Source organism: Colletotrichum navitas, assembly GCF_030913465.1.
Source record: "Colletotrichum navitas strain CBS 125086 chromosome Unknown LY79scaffold_6, whole genome shotgun sequence".
Taxonomy (NCBI): domain Eukaryota; kingdom Fungi; phylum Ascomycota; class Sordariomycetes; order Glomerellales; family Glomerellaceae; genus Colletotrichum; species Colletotrichum navitas.
The window spans coordinates 169997-193008 of NW_026850552.1; the positions used below are offsets into that span (position 1 = coordinate 169997).

General features: G+C 53.3%; 10 protein-coding genes across 10 annotated transcripts; 5 read left to right on the forward strand and 5 right to left on the reverse strand.

Moving 5' to 3' along the window:
* Window positions 1-1301: 1301 nt before the first annotated feature.
* LY79DRAFT_507128 (uncharacterized protein) lies at window positions 1302-2729 on the forward strand (the record flags this gene model as incomplete). Its single annotated transcript, XM_060553793.1, has 2 exons — window positions 1302-1719; window positions 1813-2729. The coding sequence occupies 2 exons, from the start codon at window positions 1302-1304 to the stop codon at window positions 2727-2729; spliced, it is 1335 nt and encodes a 444-aa protein (XP_060418638.1).
* A 1116-nt stretch (window positions 2730-3845) lies between these two features.
* LY79DRAFT_666245 (uncharacterized protein) lies at window positions 3846-4821 on the reverse strand (the record flags this gene model as incomplete). Its single annotated transcript, XM_060563188.1, has 4 exons — window positions 3846-4003; window positions 4147-4430; window positions 4566-4653; window positions 4722-4821. 4 exons carry the CDS (start codon window positions 4819-4821, stop codon window positions 3846-3848), a joined length of 630 nt encoding a protein of 209 aa, XP_060418639.1.
* A 743-nt stretch (window positions 4822-5564) lies between these two features.
* LY79DRAFT_507012 (HpcH/HpaI aldolase/citrate lyase family protein) lies at window positions 5565-6580 on the forward strand (the record flags this gene model as incomplete). The annotated part of the gene is made up of 2 exons (XM_060553780.1): window positions 5565-5610; window positions 5664-6580. The coding sequence occupies 2 exons, from the start codon at window positions 5565-5567 to the stop codon at window positions 6578-6580; spliced, it is 963 nt and encodes a 320-aa protein (XP_060418640.1).
* On the reverse strand, window positions 6321-9319 carry LY79DRAFT_321030 (uncharacterized protein). The gene is made up of 3 exons (XM_060552408.1): window positions 8528-9319; window positions 8420-8480; window positions 6321-8363 (listed from the first exon to the last, which is right to left on the reverse strand). The coding sequence occupies exons 1-3, from the start codon at window positions 9197-9199 to the stop codon at window positions 6583-6585; spliced, it is 2514 nt and encodes an 837-aa protein (XP_060418641.1). The 5' UTR covers window positions 9200-9319; the 3' UTR covers window positions 6321-6582.
* A 1229-nt stretch (window positions 9320-10548) lies between these two features.
* LY79DRAFT_539418 (uncharacterized protein) lies at window positions 10549-10840 on the reverse strand. Its single transcript, XM_060556823.1, has one exon. The coding sequence runs from the start codon at window positions 10819-10821 to the stop codon at window positions 10654-10656; it is 168 nt and encodes a 55-aa protein (XP_060418642.1). The 5' UTR covers window positions 10822-10840; the 3' UTR covers window positions 10549-10653.
* A 2222-nt stretch (window positions 10841-13062) lies between these two features.
* Window positions 13063-13931, reverse strand: LY79DRAFT_321067 (uncharacterized protein). The gene has a single exon (XM_060552409.1). The coding sequence runs from the start codon at window positions 13658-13660 to the stop codon at window positions 13151-13153; it is 510 nt and encodes a 169-aa protein (XP_060418643.1). The 5' UTR covers window positions 13661-13931; the 3' UTR covers window positions 13063-13150.
* A 1842-nt stretch (window positions 13932-15773) lies between these two features.
* On the forward strand, window positions 15774-16697 carry LY79DRAFT_576245 (uncharacterized protein; the record flags this gene model as incomplete). The annotated part of the gene is made up of 5 exons (XM_060559775.1): window positions 15774-15793; window positions 15871-15943; window positions 16124-16230; window positions 16327-16562; window positions 16621-16697. 5 exons carry the CDS (start codon window positions 15774-15776, stop codon window positions 16695-16697), a joined length of 513 nt encoding a protein of 170 aa, XP_060418644.1.
* A 602-nt stretch (window positions 16698-17299) lies between these two features.
* On the reverse strand, window positions 17300-18513 carry LY79DRAFT_666248 (ChaC-like protein; the record flags this gene model as incomplete). The annotated part of the gene is made up of 2 exons (XM_060563189.1): window positions 17300-17876; window positions 18458-18513. The coding sequence occupies 2 exons, from the start codon at window positions 18511-18513 to the stop codon at window positions 17300-17302; spliced, it is 633 nt and encodes a 210-aa protein (XP_060418645.1).
* Window positions 18514-20463: 1950 nt separating this feature from the next.
* Window positions 20464-21388, forward strand: LY79DRAFT_321498 (uncharacterized protein). The gene has a single exon (XM_060552410.1). It carries the CDS (start codon window positions 20584-20586, stop codon window positions 21088-21090), a length of 507 nt encoding a protein of 168 aa, XP_060418646.1. The 5' UTR covers window positions 20464-20583; the 3' UTR covers window positions 21091-21388.
* On the forward strand, window positions 21330-22424 carry LY79DRAFT_587066 (EF-hand protein; the record flags this gene model as incomplete). The annotated part of the gene is made up of 3 exons (XM_060560723.1): window positions 21330-21370; window positions 21752-21900; window positions 21961-22424. 3 exons carry the CDS (start codon window positions 21330-21332, stop codon window positions 22422-22424), a joined length of 654 nt encoding a protein of 217 aa, XP_060418647.1.
* Window positions 22425-23012: the final 588 nt, after the last annotated feature.

Here is a 23012-nt window from a genome sequence, read left to right on the forward strand (position 1 = left end):
GCACCTCCACTTATCTCCAGCCTTGCCACGAGTGAGCGAGTACCTTGATACCTAGTCATGGGTTTAGGTTACTCCCTAGGTAGGTAGGTAGTGTAACTTCTCTCCTTTGAAGTGCTCCTCGCCTACAGCTGCACACCGGTGGTCGTGATTCCACGTGTCTTGTAGTGGACAAGGTGCCCGGCGACATAGGTACTGTGATGGATGGGTTACGAGAGGTCAGCCCGTCTTGTTAGGCTTGCTTCTTGCTGCTGGGTTGGCATCGCCACAGCCCGGTGGCGGAGCACATTATCTACCGTAGTAGGTATGATTGCATCTTAGCACTTGCTGTTGCCGTTGTGTAGCAGCTTACTAAGTTGCTGGCAATGAGGGTTAGGAATGGCAGGCTGCACCTTTTGCTTTGCGAGGGAAGAGAGAGGTGAGTATGAATGATGAAAGGAACCTGGGCAGTGTGTGTTCCCTTGAACCCTCGGCCCCGAATACTAGCAAAGCTGTAGAAGCATGGCGCCTCACTGCAGCCAGTTTCCTCAAGAGCCAGCCGGGAGAGGGGCTCATGAGGAGCGTACGTGGTTGCTAACGGGTGAATCCTTCTCCCCACACACATTTCTCTGCGAGGCGTGGCCTTGGCGTGTGGCTTGCTGCAGTTGGCGTAGCGCAGATCGCCCAATCCTTGCATGTCGACATCCCGGAGATGGTTGTGTGGGTAGTGTGTAAGTCGGCCCAGCTCAACAATGGCCTGGTGTCTCGAGCTGAACTGTCTCGCAGCACCAACGACACCGACACCATCGCGCCCGCCCCCAGTCAGCAAACCGACCCGACCCGACCAACGAAAAGATGCCAGCCATAGCCCCTCGCCCTTGTCTTTGTAGTTTGCTCTGTCTCATTCTCGTACCTACCTAGGTACCCACACTGGAGTACAAGCCGGGGGGTACTGGTGGCTTTCTTTTTCTCACTCCTTCAGCCCAGCCTTCCTCACATTTCTCGTTTCCCTTCTTCCTATTCTCGATTTTTGATTCCCAATTCTTCGTTCATCGCGTCTCTGCGCGAATTATCCTCTTCGAGGCGACGGATACCCATCCAAAAGTGGGTGTTTGGGGGATTCGACACAAGCAGCGGACAAATTGCATCGCGAGTTACACGGGAAGGGTGGAGATAACGACTACGACAGGCTCGAAGGATATTCGCACCCAACGATCGAGAGTGACAGGCTGGGACGCAGCTTGACTATTGCAAATAAAAAGCAAGGCAACTCGACATTGAATAAGAGCCATCGGATCGCCCGGCAACGCAACGCCTTTCGCGAAATGACTCTTGCAGTGGATACACCACATGTTGCACCGTCGACACGAGTGTTAGTCGATGAAGCCGACGGCAACGTTGCCTTCGAGAGTTCTCGGCAGGCCTGGCCGACTAAGCAAAACAATCCCTTCGATGGAACTACCACAATGCCCAACGATAGAATAATCCATTTCAATGTCACTACGCTCGGCGGTGATGACCATGTCATCACGACTAGCGATGACATCCATGTCATCATATGGACGGCAAACTCTAGCGTTATGGTTACAGATGCCATCTGGTTGGGAAATACTACTGACAGCCTCGGAGAGACCAAAGAACTATTCCGCAATGAAGCCGGCTTCTCCGAGCAGTCATCTACAACAAGTCATTCCACCAGCGATTTGGGTCCGCCGAGCACTAGGGCAAAGCGTGAAGAACGAGGTAAGCGCCCATTCCTCTCCTGTTGGAGGACAAGTGTCTTGGTTAACAAGCCTCTGTTTTGTTCTCTTTCGAACCGCTGATATCGTAATGCAGTGATTCTTGATGGCAACAGTCTCAGTCTGCCAGTCCGCGAATTGGACCTCAAATATGGCGACCCGAGCACGTATATTAACATGTATATTAGCTTGTTGTGGACGTACGGTGATCAATCTGGTACAACGATGAGCGGTGTTTTCACTGTCTTTAATAGCTTAGACCCTTCTGAAGACTACGATGCCACGGTACGACGAATGAAAGATCTGACGACAGGCGACGACACTCAACTCAATGGCTTCGAAACCTACGACGACCCGGTAGGATCGGTGCCTGGGGGCAAAGTCGAGACATCGGTCTTCCCCCTGCCAACTGCTACCAGCGTCTCACCAAACCCAGCTATCGGCTCAAACCGAGGTAGCAATAGCGGCGGGTCTAGCCTCCCTCCTAGTGCTATCGCTGGTATCGTCATCGGCTCGGTATTTGGCCTGTTTCTCATCGCATTCCTAGTCTGGTTCTTCCTTCATCAACGCCGTCGGGCGGACCACGTCTCAAACGGCGCTTACGGCTCCGGCCATGGCCCCCACAAGTACCTCGCCCATAAGGAAGCGCACGCCAGCGTCACTGAGTCGCCGCACTCCCCCTACTCGGATGACGGACAGCAACCTCAACAGCAGCTGGAACAGCACCACTACCTCCACCAGGGCGGTCCGGAAGCCGCCGTCGGCGCTGCGGAACGAAGCCCTTTGACGCCGTATGGCGAGGAGGGGCACGTACCCATCACGGCGAGGTCGATAGAAGACATGACCCGGAGCGGCGTACCGTCGTCGACGCCAAACGCCACCACAAACGTCTCGCATCTGATTGAAGATGGTATGACGGAGGAAGAGATCCGGAGGCTAGAGGATGAAGAGAGGGCGTTGGACGACGCAATCGAGCAGGCTGGACAGGGTCAGGGGCGAGGTCAGAAGCCGTAGCTACCGCACCCTTTTTAGTTCGCCAAAAAGCGAGTTATTGCATAACACTCTTATTTCTCCACTTTTTTCTCGGCCGGATGGTACTCTGGTAGACTGGTGCTTCATATATTGGGTAACGTATTTCGAGGTCAAGGCCTTCTACTTATGTGACACAACGTCCTTCGTTGTTGGGCGCAGGGCTGTTGATACCCCGTATAATAAAAAGGAAGCGGGCCTGGTGTATGCCATAAGGCTGTGTGTTCGTGTGCGGACACGGTAGATAAAGCAATGGAGCAAAGAGAGCCGTTCTCTCAAGCCTTCTGCTGCTCTTGTTGCCTGCAGGCAACATCCGTGTGCCCATAGGAGTGTTCTGCAGCCTTCCGAAGCTGCAGGTGTGTTATAGCCTATCAGGGACTGTTCTTTGTTTGTTCTAGCTATCAGTAGAGAGAAGCTACCCCTCTTCGCTATGAAGAGGGAACCAAGCCTTTTCCTTCTCTCATTTCTTCTATGAGTCCGTTTTCCGGCATATCTGCATGAAGCGCCATATTGAACGTGCAAGCCTGTGAGGGGTAACCTCGAGACCACATGCAGTACACGTGGGGCTGCTCACGCTGTACCAGCCCGGCCCCATCAGCCGGCTTCCAGAGAGATATGACCTGGATGAGTGCTGTCCAGACCTAGGCGTCCAGGGACGACTTTGAACCGAAGGATAAGGCGCCAGCTCTCGTTATCCTCCACTCCCCGATGGCAGAGAGGAGAGCAATATCGGCAACCAGGCCAACGACACCGTACTGCTATAAGAGGGGGGATACGAAAGATTGTTCATCATTCGAAAAGATACAGCTTTACCGTTCATGCTTACATGTCTAATATACAGCTAGGGGTGGGTATAGCAATGTTTCCGCAAACCAACCATACGCTCGGCCTTGAGCCAATAATTTTTTATCATGTTTTGTGTTTTTCCCCTTGTTCCCTTTTGTTTTGCTTCTCGACTACGGCTTCAGTGTCACATATCCTGTGCCTGCAACTAGACTTAAAAAAAAAAAACCGCAAGACGGCCTTTGTTCTGGTTCGGAAAGCAGAATTTCTGGCCGATTCCATAGCCCTCCAGTTGCAATCCAAGAATAGAAATTTGACTCAACCACGGTTAAAGAACCGGCCCACCATGTTGCTCGCGATGCTGCCCGCCAGACCGCCCGAGTAAAGCGCGCTTCCGGCCATGTTGGATGCGTGGCTGAACTTGTCACATCTCGAAAAAGCCATGGCGTTCATGATGGTCAGGACCAGAGCAATAACTGCGGAACCCGGATCAGCGTGTTGTCCACTGCTTCGAAGGAAGGTGTTCGCCCCCGCTGCTATGAGAAGACGGCGATCATGCTGCAATCCCCTCTGCCCCAGACAAGGACAAGGAGAAGTGGGGAGGGGTGGTCAAACTTACCAACGAGAGGCAACCACAAAAATTGCAACCGTACGAGCGCGAAGACGGCAAGTAGCACCCAAAGGATCGGCTGAGTGTAGAGTGCGAGCCAGAAGAAGCGGCTATCGGTTGGGTTGATCGTCTTGGTCCCTGGCTCGCTGCTCTCAAAGACCCATTGAGAGTCGCCCGTTTGCACGTCCACCTCGTTCCACCAACGCAACCCCACGAGTCGGCGACCGGCAATGTTCTTGAGGTAGTAGAAGTCTGCGGCGAGGAGAAGGATGGTAATGATGAAGATCATGATCCTACGAGTGAGCGAGCGGGTTAGCGTCAGGTGGTTGTGTCAGGTGACGGGTGCCTTGGCACGTGGACTGTAGGGTCGATGACTTCCCGCCCTTCAGAAGGTGATCCAGAACGGAGCAAAGATTCGTCGGACGGACCCGACTGGGGGCTCGAAGGGAAGGGAGTATGCGACGACGTACATGCTTCTAATGATCCACAACCCGAGGAAGTACACGAGCACACTTGCTATTCCGCGGGGCCGTGTCAGTCTACTGGCCCTACAACCCATGCGTGAGGCTCACGCTTTGACTTACCTATGCGAAATGAAAGAAATGTCAAAAGAGTAATGGGGTGCGAGCTTAACCGCCAGCTCAGGGAGCCCGGCGCATGTTGCTGCTGTTGCGAGGGATCCATCTCGGGCGAGGTTGTTCGATCCGGCGCAGTAGGTAGTGTTCAATGTCTTCAACAGTTTCGGTATTTAGTTCGACGAGCAATCAAGAACTTGGACTCGTCTGCTTCGTCGCCGTCGTTGTCGTCGTGTGCATGTCGTGGTCTTGTGGAGGAATTGTGCTTCCTGGTGTAAGGACGAGAGGGATGCCTGTTCGGAAAAGGACCAGAAACCTATTACAGTACAGCTGTCGTAATGCGCGGACCGCATAAGTGGCTTCAGCTGCCCTCCTACACTTCTTACTGGGTCAGACCCGCTGAAGCTACGGTAAGCTGTTCGGCGGGTGGAGGCTGAATTATTCCGCCAGGGGGCTGTTGGAGCAAAAGACCCACTTGCCTAGCGCACTCGGCTGTTGCAGGGGTCCAATGGCGGTCACTCGCGGCAGATACTACAAGCTCTCCCTGGCATTCAGAGACAATACCTCATTACGTCATCAATCATCCCCAGCTTTGTGAGCCCCGTCCTGTTCTAAATAGCCGAATTGTTGATTGTTGGTGCTAACCGCTCCGAACCTCTCAGTTACCGGGCATCGTCCGCCAAGTGACCACGAACTACCGAACACAGGTGCCAAATAACTGCGCTTGTGCATTTCGGCTCATGCCCGTAGTAAAACATCACAGGGCTCCATTCTTTCGGTTCATACAAAGGTGATAGACTAGAACCACAGTATCCGACAGGGTATATATCTATTGTGGACAACCTATCCATTATGGCGGCCAGGTCCTCTTCAATTGTCCGCCGAGCGCTACTTTATGGTGAATAGTGTCCAATCAGACCTGCGTGACAGCCCTGACTAACATTTACATAGTGCCCTCGTCTTCAGAAAAGATGCTCACTAAGTCGCTGGTTCTCAAGTCCGACAATGTGACATATGATCTCGAGGACTCAGTGACGCCGTCGTTGAAGTCACAAGCTCGAGGCCAACTTCGGTCTTTTCTCGAGAAGAACAATTCGCGACCGCCGTTCATCTCCGAACTGGCTGTACGAATTAACGCAGTAGAGACCAAATTTGCTCTAGACGACCTGACCGCTCTTGGATCATTACCCAATGTCGATGCTATCGTCGTTCCCAAAGTCAACTCTGCCGCCGACCTTACGTATGTTACCGATGTATTGCGTCATGTGGCCCCTGATAGGCATGAATCCACGTCCCGGAACCCCATCAAGCTTATCGCCTTGGTTGAATCTGCTCGATCAATCATGAATCTTTCCGAAATTTGCAAGGCATCACCGTATCTTAGCGGCCTGATATTTGCTGCTGAGGATTTTGCCCTGGATCTGTCTCTGACGAGGACGCCTTCTCTTACCGAATTCTTATACGCGCGGTCCGCTATTGTTACCGCTGCGAAGGCCGCTGGTCTACCCAGCGCGATTGACCTTGTCTGCACCTCTTTTAGGGGAGATGAAGGTTTGAAGAGGTTAGAAGAAGAGTCTCTCGGGGGCAAGTCGATGGGTTTCAACGGCAAACAATGCATCCATCCCAACCAGGTGGCTCTTGTGCAGAAGCTGTTTGCCCCTGGTGAAAAGGAAGTGGAATGGGCAGTACGTGTTGCCATCGCAGATGAAAAAGCAAGCAAAGCCGGCCGTGGGGCCTGGACTCTCGACGGGATGATGATCGATGCCCCAGTAACAGGAAAGGCGAATGCCATCATTGCCAAAGCGGCAAGATGTGAAATCGACGTGTCAAGTCTTCGGGAGAAGTGGAAGGGCCAAGAGCCTGAGTAACTCTATCGGTAACAAAAGTAATTGGGTCGCCAGAATGCATTCATCTCTTCCCGTTCGTATGCTTCTGTCTGATCAATGGACCTTTGTGGACTGTGACGCTGATAGTCCCGTGGTTGCGCAAAAAGCTCGGTCTCCAGAAATGATCCTAATTTTGGGCCGTTGGCATTAGCATCATCATCTCTTTGATAATAAACCCAGTCCGGTTCTCCAAGGAGTTGATCGAAGCCCGAATCTCGTCTCGCTTGAGCGCTCCCTCCGACATGTTGGCCCACTGTCATTGAGAAGTCGCCTGCTCTCTGCCGATAGGCCATGTGATATTTTTCGTCCCGCAGTGCATCTTGTTCTATGCGAGCGATGAAGTCGGCCATGCTTTCCGAGCTTTGGAGTTGCGACACATTTGGCATTGGAGCTGACCCGTGACTTTGTACGGTAAGGGCACGAGGAAGGCCTTTCTGCTGGCTTTCTTGTACGGTCGTCTGGGGATAAGTCCATGGCTTTGAAATCGCATCTTTTTCATTGCTCGTTTCGTGGCTGTTTGAGCCCCTCGTAGGGGGTCTGTTTTCGAGAAAAGTTGGCCGATAGAATAGCATGCTATCCTGAGCCAGCAAGTGGTCGATATGTCTGCTTTCGCTTGCTGAGGAGGGTGTCCAAGACACATCAAACATCGCAGACTCCGAATTTCGTACCTCTCTGTTTTGAGGCTGGACCGCTGCTCCTTTTGCAAGTTTAGGATTTAATGTAGCTTCAATACGAGGCCGCACAGCGGTGGTTGGTTGCATGTCTATCTTATCGGTGCTTAGATATGCGGGCTCATTAACAGCGGGTGTTTCTGCCGGTGTTCTCTGAAAGAACTTCGATGGTGCTGGGTTGGGGACGTCCTCTGTGGACTGTAATCCAAAGGATGCTTGTGTGGCGGCGTCAGCTCTTTTCGGGAGAGTATTTGTCTCGCAATCCACCTCAGCAGAACAGTATGTCTGTACATTCTTTGAATGTGTATTGTTTATCTCCGGTTGTGTTGGCAGCTCCGCTTTCGCCATAGCCTCTAAAGGTTTTGGGCTCTCTGAATTCTCGGGTGCCTTCGATCCAACTGCTGGCTGGTGAAGTTCATTGTTCGTCATGACGCCCTTGTCGGTGTATCGGACGATGGTTGTTGGCTTCTCCAAAGTGACGTGTTCTTCACATCCCTGGAAGGTCTTGTTGTGGTTGCACAAATCGTCAGCCTGGTGAAAACTGGCCTCGAAATTAGGATTCTTTCCCCGTAGCCCAGTTCCGCCGAATACACCGGACCGCCAAAGGGCTTCTCTAACAGTCTCGGGGGTTCTGCTAGATGAACGATCACTGTTGTCATCCGATATGGTTCTTTGGTGATTGCTGCTTGTGGACCATGTTATGTAGCTTGTAGCTCTGCTACTCGACCGGAGAGGATGAGTTGACCTGCCAGACTTGATTTGCGGAGGTTGTCGTGTCTCACCTCCCTCTAGACAGGCTTCACTCACAATAGATCTTGTCGGAGACAACTGTGGCACAGGCCGTATGCTGTAGTCATCGAGAAGTTTTATACCTGATTGCCAGTTTTCCGAGTTTTCATGGTATCGCCGTTGCCCCCTTTCTTTATGTTGTCCCGTTGGCGTCTCTTTGCGACCAATGAAGGTCGCCATCTCTTCCAGTTCTCTTTCTCGCCGTTGGCTTTGCTTGGACTGGGAGCGCTTTTTCTGCTGCCATGAAGACTGGTGTGGCGGAGGATGCTCAAGAGAAGCCATCGAATTGAAAGCCAGTTCCTCGACTTGCACACGTCAGCAAACGTTTAGTGTCTTGATCAGCTCGGAAAAACGAACGCACCAGGCCTTGGTGACGATACACGCCCATTTTGGAAAAGCCCAGGCGTTCGACAAGGTTGCAACTAACGTTGTCAATGGAAACTCCCATTAGTGGCTATTGGTTGCTTACTGTGAGTCTGTCATTGAGAATGACCCCAGAGCGGAACTTATCCATCACCTCTCGACCGGAAGAACTTATCTTTCTCGGTAGGTTATTGGGAGGCGGTCGTCGTTCTTTTCGGCCCTTCTTGCGCCTCTGCCGAACCCGTTCCTGAGTATCATATCGACCTTCCCTCGTCTTGTGCCTTGGTCGCTTCTCAAATTCTGGAGAAGGGGTACCTGGTAGGTCAATGCTGTCGTTTAGTTTGGTTGAGTTCGTTTTCTCGTGCCTTCTTGTCGTTGGAGGTAGCAGGGAAGGCACCTTAGATGGGTTGATGATGGAGCTGTCCTGAGACCTGGTGCGTTTATGGCTTCGTCGCGGTGCGTTCTCAAAAGGAAGACCTTGAGGCCTCCAGGTCGAATCATTCAAGTAGCCTTGAATTGGATGATATCCGCCCACAGGCTCAGTGAGAGCTAGATCTCTTCGACTAACCTTGGAAAGCCAGTTTTCCACCAAATCAGCATTGTTCCCTTCATCTGAAGCCAAGGCAACGCCCGAGTTTTGACCCTCTCGCCTCGGGTTGGTGTAGGAACGGGATTCTGCTGTTTCTGTTCCATCGAGAGGGCTACGACGGTGGCTGAGATGGCCATCGCGACGATGTTGGGCACGACTGTGACGATGCTTCACCAGGCGCTGCTCCATCGCACGCTGTTTCTGCGCTCCCAGGCGTAATCAGTGATTCGCGGCTCGGACGATTCGGCGGCATGTACCGGAGACAAGAGAGGAATGGTGGTAAGCACAATCAGAACAAGATGCGTTGACAATCCTGGTATTCCGGTCAAGGTAGAGACCGCAATGCAGGTGGGTGAACGTGCAGGAAAGCTCATCCAAGTCGAGTACGCCGATGCGAACGGCATCGTCTATTTCTGGTGGTACATAACCCATGACGGCGTCGCACTTTCTCCGCATGTTGGTCTGTTTGATACCGCCTTCTACTGGTTATTCATAAAATGGCCGAAAGAAGGAAGTCACCTTACCATCAGAGCACAGGGTAAGGTGGAACCGCCTGGGCTGTGGTAACTTCGGCTGTCGCTCTACGACAACGCAGAGAAAGATTTGGATGACAGACGCCAAATTTTGTTGTGCAGCCAGAAATGACAAGCATAAGCTCCCAGGCAGGAAGCCAGCCTATCCCCAGCTCGTGCCAACTTCCATAGCTGCATCCTTCCTGCCCACTTCTCCGTATCGACTTCAAAAGCGTCGCTACACATCTCCAAAGTAATTCGACACCACGCCTATCATGCTATTGACGACACATGCCGTTGGAAGACACGCATTCCAGAAACTGGTTTAACTTCAACGAGGGAAGGAATCACGTACTTTGCATAGAAAGACTTGTTGACGAGGAGAACACCAACTTGACAGCAAACATCTCATCCAAGGTCTCGGACTTGTGTCTGGCAAAGCAAAACCAAATTAGCCTATATGAATTGAGGAGATGCTGCCATGTCGTTTGGGCACAGAACCGGCATGACACTTCAAACAGTCTCCCGGGATCTACACTAGTGCGCGTAGGCATATTCTCCATCTTCAGGCTTTCCCTACGATGACCAGGCATACACACACCGTCCTTTGTCGCCGCCGGGAGATTTCTCTGTTCAACTGCATGTCGCCGGTTCTACTGGGAATATCGTAGTGCTGCTGGCCCTAACTCAGCCGAGGTATGAAACGCCACAACCTTGAATGATCGCGGGGTACGAGGCACAACGCTAAGTTCTGCTGCCGTCGCCATGGAGGGACTCGTTGGGCTTTACAGCATCGCTACCTAACTTGATTCAATCTTTGGGTTGGACCACAGAAAATGACGGGAAAAAGAAACACCGACAACGACAGGTCGGCACACTGGACATGTGGCCCATGCTTGCAGCCGTCTCAGAGTGTCAAGACATGGCACAGCTGGTAGTGACGGAACGTGTCTTGTGTCGAATACTCGGCCTGATGCTATTGATAGCACCGCTGCGGCTGCGGGGAAGCTGCACCGGATATGAGCCGCCTGACAGATGGACTGACAGCTGGATATGCAAGCCCTTGCTGATGCCTTGTCCATGGCCACATGTATTGGCTATATCAAGTAATCTTTGCCATCTACACATGACCTAGAAACACTGTAAATGGTGACAAAGAGAAGGACTGAAACAAAGCTTCGGCTGACGACGACAACGCCGGCATGGCGGCATCTCAACCATTCCAAAGACTTGGACTCGACATGGACTGCAGCTGTTGGTATCTGAGATCAGCCCAACTGACAATCTGCAGGGTCGCATCGTCCGTGACAACGCACGTGGTTGCAGGAGTTTCTCTCCTGGAGCAGGCCAATGCGGCATCTAGTGTAGACATAATGTGTCGAAAGCCGATCTGACGATGCTGCCATATGCTCTGCGTTCTCTGCAAGCAACAAATTTTAAGTGGGCCTGCAAAGAAGGCGCGGCAAGTTTCATCCCTATCTGTCGAGGATCTATTAATTATAGACCATCCCTAGCAGTTTCGAATGCCTCTGGGATCTCCAGAAGGGCAACTCCTTAATCCTTCAGGTTGTCAGCCCTGCCTGCCAGGGCACACAAAACGCATCGACAAGATAGTAATGTGGCGAAAGCCAAGAAACCGTGGTTAGAGGAGAAGCGAAGCTCCATTACCCAATTGGAGACTCCTAGCTGCGTTTTTGTTTGGCCCATGCGGCATATCATGGCGGCTATACAGTACCTACTCCCATGGGTATAGAGGTCGAATGCCCCCACTCCTTTTTGAAGACCCTGGAAATGGACTGCCCCAGGGTCTTCGGAGCATGTCAATGGCTTGGCAGAGTGACCGTTTGACGCCAAATTGCACCGGGTAATCATCGGGTGAATAAGGCAAACTAGCAGAGGTACCGAATTTGGGGGAGGGGCACTTCATGCCCAAAACTGAATTGACAATACAACAGAGGGGTTGTGGCCACCTTTCGCGTCTCCACTAGATCGACTAGCTCACTCCACTAGCATGGAGGACGTGGTCCATTTGGCCGCACCCATAACTACTACTACGAAGTTGTTAACACAAATTCGCCCGCATTGCAAAGGCAGCTAGCTCCTGGACCTCCCGCTGGTCGGTGCAGATTGGGGGGGGGATGGTGCTTCAGTGGACGGCATTGAGCGTTTTGTGTGGGAAGAAAAGAGGCCGGTTGCAATCGAGCTGTCTCCCAAACGGAATGCCTCGCACGTCCACCTCGCATGAGTGTCCGGCGCCGGCAACGGAAACCCGTCCCAGAGATCTGGTTGGTCGCATCTCTGCGCATGAGGAAGATCACGCAAGATGAAGGCAGGACAAAGCGAGAACGACGAGTTCGGAGGAGAAGGCCAGAACCATGAACCGCATTAGACGATGCCCAGGAACGGACTACACAACAGACCGATATTACCACGAGCAAGTCAAGGGCGAATGTCGTAATTCGATGGCTGGGCCAGATATCCACACTGAGATTAAGCAGAAGAGAGATGCGCCTTGCATGCAACAAGGCACATGGGGGAATTCCAGCCGAGTCAAGAACCGATGCCGCAGGCTCTGCAGCAACGACATGGTACGGATACACTACCTACCTACCAAATGTGTACCTAGGTACCTCCCCCACTTTCAGGAGAAGGTGGGCGTTGGAGAATCATGTTGCAGCTCCCAAGATGTTCATCTTGATTCAAACTGGGCATGGTGGAAGGAGGCTGTGCAAAGTGTGGGGTCGGATAAGCCTGTCGCCCCTGTGCTGTTGATTCTTACACTAGTACCTCTTAGCACCAGCACCATCGCGGTCAAGCCATGGCGGATGCGATGTAGAGATGCCAATCTGTTGTTTGGGTATCAGGATCTCCCGCCCTCTCTTATTCATCCCCCGTCCCATTCTCGCCTCGTCTCTCTGACTCCCTCTCGCGAAATTGCTCTCTCACACGAATATCCTAGCAGGCTCTACCTAATCTACACATGCTGCTCCCCCCCCCTCCCCTCCCCTTTCCATGATCTGTGTATACCTTGTATTTCCCCGGTATCAATCCGTGCGTGAGTAAACGCCTCGACTAAGTCTCATCACGGTACATGCTACGATGTACATCGGCAGTCACATCAAGTCCTACCTACCTATGTAATTCAGGGTGCACGCATTTTGTTCGCCTGCAGCCAGGTTGTAAGCCTTTTTCTCATCCGCCGTCACTTCCCTGTAACGGCTAGGTTCATGGGTTTTAAGAAGCTTTCTGTGGTCCTGGTATCTGCATCTCATCCCACCACACTTGCAGGCGCTAGGTCGGTCACTCGGACGGTGTGTGCGAGCAGACTGGACACGATGATACATGTCGACCGGCGGGCAGCAGCGGGGTGACTCAATGTCGAGGTGTGTGAGAAACGAGGTTGGTGATGATGAAGGTATGAAGTTGTTGGACCCCAGGCAAGCCCAAAACATGGGTGTGAAGAAGCACCCTGGTACTTGAGTGGTTGCCTAGATGCAAGTACGTGTGTGCGTGCGTCTTACCGTGGCGACTTCCATGATGCCGGCCACGATAGTAGAACCCCGCGACGGCGGCGAAGACGACGATGGTATTGCGACCTCTCAAACACGCACCATGCCTCAGGCGGCTCTCACCCGGATGTAGGCCTGGCGAGGAGCCGGTACACGGAGGCCGGGTGCGTACAGGGCCGAACATGTTTAAACAAATCCGGAGACAGGCAACAGCCCCGGCTGCCAACGTGCGTTAGGGCAAGAGCAAGGACGGGAAAGGGGAAAGAGGCCTCGCGAGCTTGTTTGTTTGTACAGGTGAGGGTTTTCGTCTGTTTGATGCTTGTTTGGGAGGAGCCCCCTGCCGCCACATTCATGCTCTCTGGTCGAAACATTTGACGGGCGCGCTTTTCCTTTCCCGTTTCCTTTTGCTCGTCCTTTCCCACCCCTTGTGCTGAAAAGCCGAATTTGGGGTGGGCGGTCCCCTCTTTATGCCCCCATGACACTAGATGGTCATGGATGTACACGGTCTCTTCCTGGGTCACTTCGCCCCGGGCAGATCTCCCAGATGTCTTGGCCCTCCGTGTGCCTGAGCAGCCGGGTATGAACAAGGAACCAAGCGACCCTGTCAGCTGCGAGCTGCGGGCGGACATGTACTTCAGGTTAGACGAGGGTAAAGGCAAGGAAGGTACAGTGCTTTAGTTGCACAGATCAACCCCTTTTCCTATTATAATTTTCGCAGAAAAATAAACAAAAACCAAAAAAATGTCGAAGATTTTCTAGTTTTTCTTTCTTGTTTTACCTAGTGACTTTGGCAGGTCAGGTTAGGTACTAGACTACCTGGGTAGGTAAGTCGTAAGTCGTTGCTCACCCTGGTCTTGTCCTAGATTACTGCCGCTGGTTGGAGCCACCGTGACAGCGGACCCTGCGCCCATCGCATACTGTATAACAAGATGGAGGGACCGGGGACGTGATTCGGATGGCTGGACGCGGAGGTTGAGTAGATAACTCAGAAAAGAGAGAGGGGGGGGGGGGGGGGGGTAGGAGGAAAGAAAACGCGCGATTATTCAAATTCCCGACAGTGACTGACCTGCGCCTGTCCTTACTGAACCTCGTCTTTCTGCCTGCCGCCATTGCCACCACCATTACCTTGTCATCAAGGGGCCATTACTTACTTACTTTCCTTTCTCTTTTGGTTCCGATCCTTTTTGCCATCTTTGCGTGCTGTACTCTCCCCCACTCCGTTCTCTGGGGTTCCCCCATCATCTTTGCATCAGCAACAAAAAACCAAGGAATTCCACTAAAGAGCCATCTATACAAAGAAATCGGGCGAGACAGGTACGTCTCCGGGTAGCTCCAGCCCAGGCATTTTCCTCTCACGTCTTCTCGCCTTTTCCTTCTGATTCTTGACTGTCTTGTAATTTTTTATTGGGTTGGTACTCGTTCTTGATTATTCCTTCCGCTCAGTTGCTGCCGTCTTTCCTGCTGAGAGCTAGCCCGACAACGGTTCGTCCCTTCAGGTACCTTGTCGGGTCATTAATGAAGGGCAGTACATGCAACCGTCATTCCTTGTTCTCCTGTCATTCATTCGGAACCAGAGACAGTAAACCCTCTCTCTCCTCCACCCCTCCCTTCTGCCCTCTCCCATCCTCCACCTGCCCCGACTCGCTGGACCCCTCCATGTCCCGCCGCCACGAGCTTGTTCCCATACGTGCCCCCGTTCCACGTTCCCCCCTCCTAAGGCCCGATTGCAGCAAGAAACCGGCGGCGGCGACGGCGACGACGAAATCATGGGCAATTGCTGGCTAGGGAGAAGCTGGAAGCTGCTTGAGCTGCTACCTCCTGCGTCTTTCTTCTGCAATCCCGCGGTTCCACCCCTCCTCTTCCCTTATTCTGCTTCCTACCTTGCCTAACCTTTCCTCAATCCACCCCGCCTACCTCACCTTCCTGGCACCGTCGTCCTATCCTGTCTCGTCCAGTCACTTGCCTTCCACTTCCACTCCTACTCCCACTCCCACACACTCATACACCACAAACCTTACCTGCCTTGCCTTGGGGCCTATTTTTTTTTTGCACTGCCTCAACGCCCTTTCCTCCATCCATTCAAAAATTTCCCGCTAGGCAAGTAGCACTTACTTCCTTTCTTTTCCCCTCAAGCTGGCCTTTCACATATTCTCTCACCTTCACCCCTCCCCTTTTTCGATCCATCGAGCCCAGACATCCAAACCTGACGTCTGTCAACCGCTATCACCACCAGCCCACCATATTCCAACCTCTAGGTTCGTATCTTGCCCTCGCTCCTCGCTCCTGTCTCACCTTCTCTCTCTTCCACAACACAATAAACCTACACATTTACGCGCACGCCAACCTTCTCCTTATTTGACTCCGTTGTTGCCCTCTGCCTCACCGCATCACCCGTCATCCGCCTTGACTATTGTACGTTTGCTTTGTCGCCTCTGCTGGTCCGCTTTGTGCGCCATCATCAAATGACAAAGGCAGTCTTCCAACACAGCCTCTTCTCTTTGCTGCGCAAGTGGACTCAGGCCCGCTAGATTCGCCTTGGCTCTTCGACTGGGAAGTCTCGAAAAGAGAGCCATTTGCGTCCCCCGTTTGCTTTGCTCGTCTAGACCCCGCTTGGCGCCACGCGAGACCACTTACATTTATGCATCGCAATCTCCCTTGAACTTTTCTCGTCAGACAGTTCCTAACCCGACCAGACAGAGACCATCAAGCTCTTTCGTAAAAAACAACAAAAAATCCATCAAAATGTCCAAGCTCTTTATTGGGTATGTTTCCCCTGCACTGGCACATCCGACGACGTCAAGCATGCCAAACGAGTTTTTGCTGACAAAACGTCTTCCAGCGGCCTCGCATGGCACACTGAGGAAGGCACCCTTAGACAGAAGTTCGAGGAATTCGGTGCCGTCGAGGAAGCTGTAAGTACTGATCGCCCGTTCCGCACAGAAACTTTTGGAGTGGCATTATTGTCGACCTTGGAGAGAAGCTTTTCCCCCAAACCGTCACGCAAAAGAAAGAACAGAAAGAAGATAGAGGGGGGGGGGAGAGAGAGGGAGAGAGAGAGAGAGATCTGACCCGTGTTTCTTCCATTCTTGAAGGTTGTTGTAAAGGACCGCGACACTGGCCGCAGCCGTGGATTCGGCTTCGTCCGTTACACCCAGGATGGAGATGCCCAGAAGGCCATTTCCGCCATGAACAATGTCGAGTACGCTGCCTTTGCAAAAACTACTTTCCATTGCTAGCTTGTCCCGGCGCAATGAATATACGACGAGATTGTTCCACTGACACAAGATTTCGATAGGTTTGATGGGCGCACCATCCGTGTTGACAAGGCTTCCGACAACGGTCCCCGTGGCGGCGGCGGCTTCCGTGGCGGCTTCGGTGGTGGACGTGGCGGCTACGGCGGCGCTCCCCCTGTGCCCTATGGCGCCGCGCCCGGCGGATACCCGGTTGGCGTCCCCAACATGTACCAGCAGCAACAGCCGGCCTACGGCCGCGGTTACCCCCCTCAGCAGCCATACGGTGCCCCTCCTCAGGGTAAGTTGGTTCCCTGAAACCCAATCGTTCAACACGACCGCTAACGCTTCCTTCGTAGATGGTGGTTACGCCCCTCAAGCCCCTTACGGATACCAGGACCCGTCTCAGCAGCCCCAGGGTGGTCGAGGCTATTAGTGCTCGATAGATTTCGGAGATTCGTTGCCCGCTGGTTGTTGATATTGGCAACTCGGGATCACGCGGCCAGGAGAAGTTGCCGACGATACCTCCTCCGAGTCTGACAGACGTTCGTGTGTGCGCGCCCGTTGGTTCGATCGAGCATTGGTGATATTCTTCGCTGCAACACAATACCCGGTTCTTCTGTTGCACTGGATCTCTGGAAAATTAAAACCCCAACCCACGGTCAAGGGTTGGTGACGGCCTAGTCTTCTCTCAAATGGAATGGTTTTCTGCTTCTGTCTTCACCGACCTTTACCTCTGTTCGATATTGTTGGTTGTTGCCAATGTTTGATGTTGCCGGGTACTTTGTGATGCTTGTCCCCTGTGGTCCTGCGCGGAGTGAGGAGGCGTAGCATCTCCAAATCGTCTTGGAGGCCGACATGATTATGATCTAAGGCTATTTGTCTTCATGTTTGTCTATGATGCGTTTAGAACAACAGGGGGTGGGGGAGATTTGTTGATTGACATGGTTCCAAGGTAATGGCATGAGGGGACATGAAGGTAAATATGACAATGGCGATTCCAGGAAGAAGATGCAAATGAATGTGCATATAAACTCTTCACTCTGTCTTCTCTGTCTCTTCCTGCTCTTTGACACTGGTTTCTCGTTGGAAGTTGTTGCCGACGGCTGATGGCGGAGGTGGCCGAGACGAAACCACGTCGCCGGATGCCTCTCGCTCGGCGGCAATGATAGCCCGGACTCGGTTGGAGAGGTCGGTGATGTGGACGTCGCCGCTCTCGGGTCCCAGCTCGTCTAGAGCTTTCTCGAGGCCAAGGAGGTAGTCGATATTCAGTCCACTCGGACCACGGCTCTTGCGGATGTGGGCAGCCAGAGCCTGGGGATCCTGGGGGCCGACAAACTGGTCATTGTCTGGAGTGCCAATGTACACAAGAGTACGGATGGGCTCAGAGCCGTCGGCTGGGTAGAAGGGGGCGTAATGAATGGTGTAACCATTGATCTCGCGGATATCGAGGTAGTCCTTGACCTCGGCGACCTTGTCAGCCTTGATGCGGTAAGCGACGCCCCACACGCGGTCGGGAGCTGAATCGTGGTGGTCGGTCAGTTGCTCCCAGAATGAACGCTCGATGAGGGTGACGACACGGCCTGGTGCCTCTGGTGTGCCCCTGTGGTCTTGACTGATTACGGGGTTAGATATCTCAGTGGAAGAACAGAGGGCAAGCGTGGCTTAGCCCTTTCGAGGTGGGGTGTTCACCTTGCCTGGCGAGGAGGGATCAGTAAAGATAAAATAGGACCAGCCGACGCACAACATGTAGTGGAAACAAGCATTGGGGACGGCGGACACTATGGAGATAACAGAGCCTCACGTTCCGTGGGGCCGGAAAATAATAGTACGTCGGGGGGGGGGGGGGGGGGGGGGGGGGGACGAACTTGCCAAAAGCGACGGACGTATCCCGTCACCCAACCAGGGATTCTCCTATCTGTGGGGTTTAAGAAGATACAGATCAGTCGGCAAATCGGATAACGGCTAGAAAGGGAGGGAAGGGGGGCGGAAGGGGGAGGCTAACCGAAGTGTGGCGGAGGCTTCCATATCAAACTCCTGGAGGACGGGGGTTCTAGCGTTAGGACTAACATACGTAAGGCCTGCCTGTAGCAGGGATGGATGCGGGATGGCGGGAGGAGGTGAAGGACAAGAATCAACCAAGAGAGATGGGTAGTTATCGGAAACCTCAAGGGGTTGGAAGGATAGAGGACTTACCCATAACCGTACAGCCAGAACTCGCCGCTGTCGGTGGAGTGGTCGTTGTCGGTCATGCCGGATGTCGTAGGGCTGGCGTGATTTTGAGGGATAGTGCTCAGGCGTGGGCAGAGGAGGAGAAGGTATGGAAAATGTCTGAAAACTTCCCGTTGGGTTCAGAGCGAGAATACAAAGTTTTGTATCTGGTATAACCAATTTTCTATAGACCTAGAATGGGGTTTTCAAGCTAATCAGTCATACTGTAATTCAACTCGCCTGGGATCTGCACGTGACACTGAAAGCGGTTGAAGCAGCTCGTTGATCCATCTTGGATCTCAGGCACTTGCCTGGCTGCAAGATGATCCCAACGTAGTGAAAGCCGTCAGTGACAACCGAGAGCTCTAAAGTGCAACGGTCGAGACGCCGTGGTGCGAGTTCCCTCAAAGGAGAATGTGTGCACATATTGGGCATTGGTAGATCAACAACCATGTAAGAATGTAAAGCGGAGAGAAGGAGAGGGAGGAAGAAACAAGAGAAGAGGTGGTAGTGGAGGAATAGTCAAAAACGGAGTAGACGGAAAAGCCACGAAGGGAAGGGACGTGTGATCTGAAATGTTCCGAGGGTTCGCTTAGGGGGAGAGAAGAGGTCAAAGTACGTACGATGAAGAGGGGAGAGGGAGAAGCACGGGGGACGGAGGGGGAAAGGCTCAATGTGTTCGTAAAGGTTGGGCGAGAGACGGGTTGAGGGCCGCGAATCTGCAAAAGCTGGAAAGCATACGCAATCCCGCTTGCCGGCGTCCCGTGCTGGAGGCTCGGCATTCAGGGAGGGGGCGTGTTGGTGCCGGGGCTGTGGTGGGGCGGGACTCGAGGTGTGTGGGGGGGGGGGGGCGCTGGAAGGAAATGATGTTGGGGCGGCACGGCTGAGTGCTCTTCACGAGGCGTTCACGCTTCATACGACTGACTACCTAGGTAAAGAGGACGAGGACGAGGATGTGGCTGTCCAATGTGTCTAACCCACTACACCAAACCACTCACATATATGAGGAGCCCGTCGAGACTGGAAATGGCGTCTGCCCACTTGCCAGGGGATTCCAGGTGAAAAGGCAAGCGGAATTGACCTCGACAAATTAAGCTTAAACGGGGATACGACTAGTCGACCACCTCATACCTAATTACTTGACAACGTTGTCATGCCGTCCCGCCGAGCGTGGTGTGTGTGCTGGATGGTAAGGTGAATGGACGGATGCCTTTTACTGTTCCTGCCTGGGTACCTGCCTAGGTAGGTAAGTGCGAAGTATCAAAGGTACCTACTGAGGTAGGTAGGTAGGTAGGTATGCATCTACATCGTAGGTAGGCACCTAGTGTACAGGTAGGGTAGATACGTACCTGTCCCGCGCGTGTGTCTGATGATCGGGCGTGAGACTGTCAGTCGGGGGTGGAAAGCAACAATGCCGGATCACTGCAGCGGTTCCAGGCTGGGTTAGAGGGCCCAGGACCCTTCGGCTTCGCCATCTGTATCTGCCATCGTATCAAGTGCCCGGTCCCGAGACGATGCAAAATACCCCTTGGGACCCTTTTGGGCCCGTTTAGTGGATACATCACACCGAATCGAGGGCCAACCGACGCTTGTCGCCGTTAAAGATACTTACAATACACATAGGACTTGTCCGGACACTAGCGCGTAGAGGTATGTCGGTAGCAAGTGTACGGATACTCTGTGGTCTGTATCCGTACACGAGGCAAGTAGCGAGTAGGTAGGTAATAATTACCAAAAAAAAAAAAAAAAAAAAAGTACAACTACTGAAACTGAAACCTAAACCTAGACTGCCCACCCATTCCACACCTGAGCCGCCTTACGGGGTAGGCCGTCAACGGTGTTCTCCGTACCAAGCAGTTTGTATTCTTCATTGAGTTGCCATCCCCCCGGTGCCGCGTTGACGTTGTGCCCTCGACAGAACGGACGGTGTGGCGGGGTCATCAAACTTTCGGAGAGAGTTAGGATGAGTATTCCCGGACCCAATTCGCTTTCCACTTCCCGGCTACCCCCTCTCCTTCCTTGCCGCTTGCTTCCTTGTGACTTGCGTCTGGGTCCCGAGGAGCGACGGGCGTCAACATCGCCACATGGATCGCATACCTGTGTGATACCCAATGTTTTTTCTTGTCTCGCTGGCTTCCATTGAGGGTTTGTCCCGCATCTGCAGAAGAGCAGCTTTTCGGAAAAGCGAATCTCGTCCACCCATCTTTGGCTACAGTTGGTGCCATTATACCGTTTTGCGCACTGCACATTTGACGCGACATAACGCCCAAACGCCCCGACTCATACACCGAGGCCTTCCTCGCCATTGCTTCCCTGCGTCGTTGCCGCCCGTGCCATATTGCGCCCCGAAAGCTGCTGTCAGGTTCCGTTTTCCGAGCGCAATTCCAAGGCCAGAAAAGCCGCTCGTCCATCCTCCTCCATCCCCCGCCATAAAAGTCGTCTTGCCCCAAAACCGACGCCGAAGATTATTGCACCAGCAAAACCAAAGTCAAACTCGACCTAAGCCTTACATCACACCGAAGGTGCGGCTGAACCCCCTCTCTAGCTATCTCGTTGCGAGCAGCGAGCCCGATTGGCACTCCCACAGCCTCCGCCGCGGCGGCCTAACACACACGTAGCCTCATGCTCGCATAGCGTGCCGACTGCCGCCTGACGTTGAGTCGTGGTCCCCTGTCTCGCCTCGACATACCTACTAGCTAGGTACTCCATCCAGCTCCCCCCCTTCTCTCTCTCTTCAACCCCCAGTAACCCCCCACCCAGCAACTTCATATAATCCAGCACAATCGAGTCGTCCCCAAATACTGGTTTCCTCCTTTTTCCTTAGATTCGATTGCCCAACGTTCGCATCAGAATCACAATGGCATACAACAGACCCTACAACCCCGACGAACTTCCAAGGTATGTTTCACGAGGTTCAACAGGAGTCCCCCTAGCCCCTCATCAAATTTATTTTGCCCCGCCGTGCTAACCCCCTCCTTAGGTTCGCGGAACCCGAGCACGTACGTGACCTACCCTCCTCGGCCTCCAGCTCACATGGCACTCCCGCCGCTCCTCCAAACCATCCCCTTGGTTCCATACGCGCAACAATGAATCGTGGGCAGATTAACTGACTCTCTCATCACAGAAAGGCGGCGCTGCCCCAAAGCCTTCCCAGCCGCCTGCCTCTCAAACCCGTTACGAGAGCAAGCCCCCTCCGCCGGCCCCGCGTGACGACTATCACCGTCCCGATCCTCGGAACGACCATCGTCGACCAAACCCCAATGCCCTGTACGGCGTCAGCTCTCCTCCCCCGACAGGCGGTCCGCGGCCGACCGCTCAGCACCGACCTCCGCCCAGCTCAAGACCACCCCCATCTCCTGCCCCTGATGCCTCTGGCGATGGCGCCGACCCAACTCTTTTGCCCCTCTTCCGAGCTGTCGATAAGGATGGTAAGTGCTGCCGCTGCCGCTATCACTACCCAGGAGTCGCTGACTAATAGGAACCCCCAGGTACCGGTCAGCTTTCCGAGCGCGAACTGTCGACCGCCCTTGTCAACGGTGACTGGACTGCTTTCGACCAGCAGACGGTACGCATGATGATTCGCATGTTTGACTCGGACCGCAGCGGCACCATCGGTTTCGCCGAGTTCTGCGGACTCTGGTCTTTTCTAGCCTCGTGGCGCACGCTCTTCGACCGTTTTGACGCAGACCGCTCTGGTAACATCTCGCTCCCCGAGTTCAGCAACGCCCTGATCGCCTTTCGCTACCGTCTAAGCCCCGGCTTCGTTGAGCTTCTATTTCGCACGTACGACAAGCGCGGGGAGGGCGTCATGTCCTTTGACCTCTTCGTTCAGGCCTGCATCTCGCTCAAGCGCATGACGGATGTTTTCAAGAAGTACGACGACGATAGGGACGGCTATATTACCCTTAGCTTCGAGGACTTCCTAACGGAGATTCTCAAGCAGCTCAAGTAGGAGCGGGGCAGCGGGAGATATAGACAAAAGGTCGCAATAGAGTTCATGCGGCGGAACTTATGTGAGTGTACAGCTGGATGCATGGCCTGGAAGGAAGAATGGGGAACCCACGGCATCAAGTTCGCTGGCTTGGAACGATAAGGCAGAAGTATACTCGGAGATGCGCGTCTCTAGGATGAGAGGGGTATGCCTCGTTTTGCATGGGAAATTTAGATACCCTGGGTGGAACGGGTGTGTAGGTAATGGGGGGAGGGATCTTTGGGATTGGAAAGTGATACTCTGTCCTTAATGGGCGCGGTCTCTTTGTATCCCAAATGCCTAGTAGGGAATTTATCTGGAAATAGCCAAATTTGGAAGTTTTCTAGGCCCTGGATGTACCCCGCTTCGATACCTTTCCTCAGTCAAGATCTCAGAGATTCGAGGTAAGTTTGGCTGACTAACTTGGGTGGTCTTCTTAACATAGCGATAAAAGGCAAATCCGGCATTGTTGATTCTCATAGGCCTGGCCCAGGTTTGCAATAACACAAGAGGTGCAAGCACGAAAGGCAGTGGCGGATGGTAAAGTATGCTATTGTCCTAACGGCTTCA

Excerpts from the sequence above, each read along its gene's own strand:
- LY79DRAFT_539418 (XM_060556823.1), bottom strand. The coding sequence starts at position 10,821 with ATGCGACCCTGCAGATTGTCAGTTGGGCTGATCTCAGATACCAACAGC.
- LY79DRAFT_321498 (XM_060552410.1), top strand. The coding sequence starts at position 20,584 with ATGTTTTTTCTTGTCTCGCTGGCTTCCATTGAGGGTTTGTCCCGCATC.
- LY79DRAFT_321067 (XM_060552409.1), bottom strand. The coding sequence starts at position 13,660 with ATGTCCGCCCGCAGCTCGCAGCTGACAGGGTCGCTTGGTTCCTTGTTC.
- LY79DRAFT_321030 (XM_060552408.1), bottom strand. The coding sequence starts at position 9,199 with ATGGAGCAGCGCCTGGTGAAGCATCGTCACAGTCGTGCCCAACATCGT. Across the intron at positions 8,481-8,527 it reads TTCTCAATGACAGACTCACA|TTGCAACCTTGTCGAACGCC; the intron begins GTAAGCAACCAA and ends TGACAACGTTAG. Across the intron at positions 8,364-8,419 it reads TGTATCGTCACCAAGGCCTG|TCGAGGAACTGGCTTTCAAT; the intron begins GTGCGTTCGTTT and ends GACGTGTGCAAG.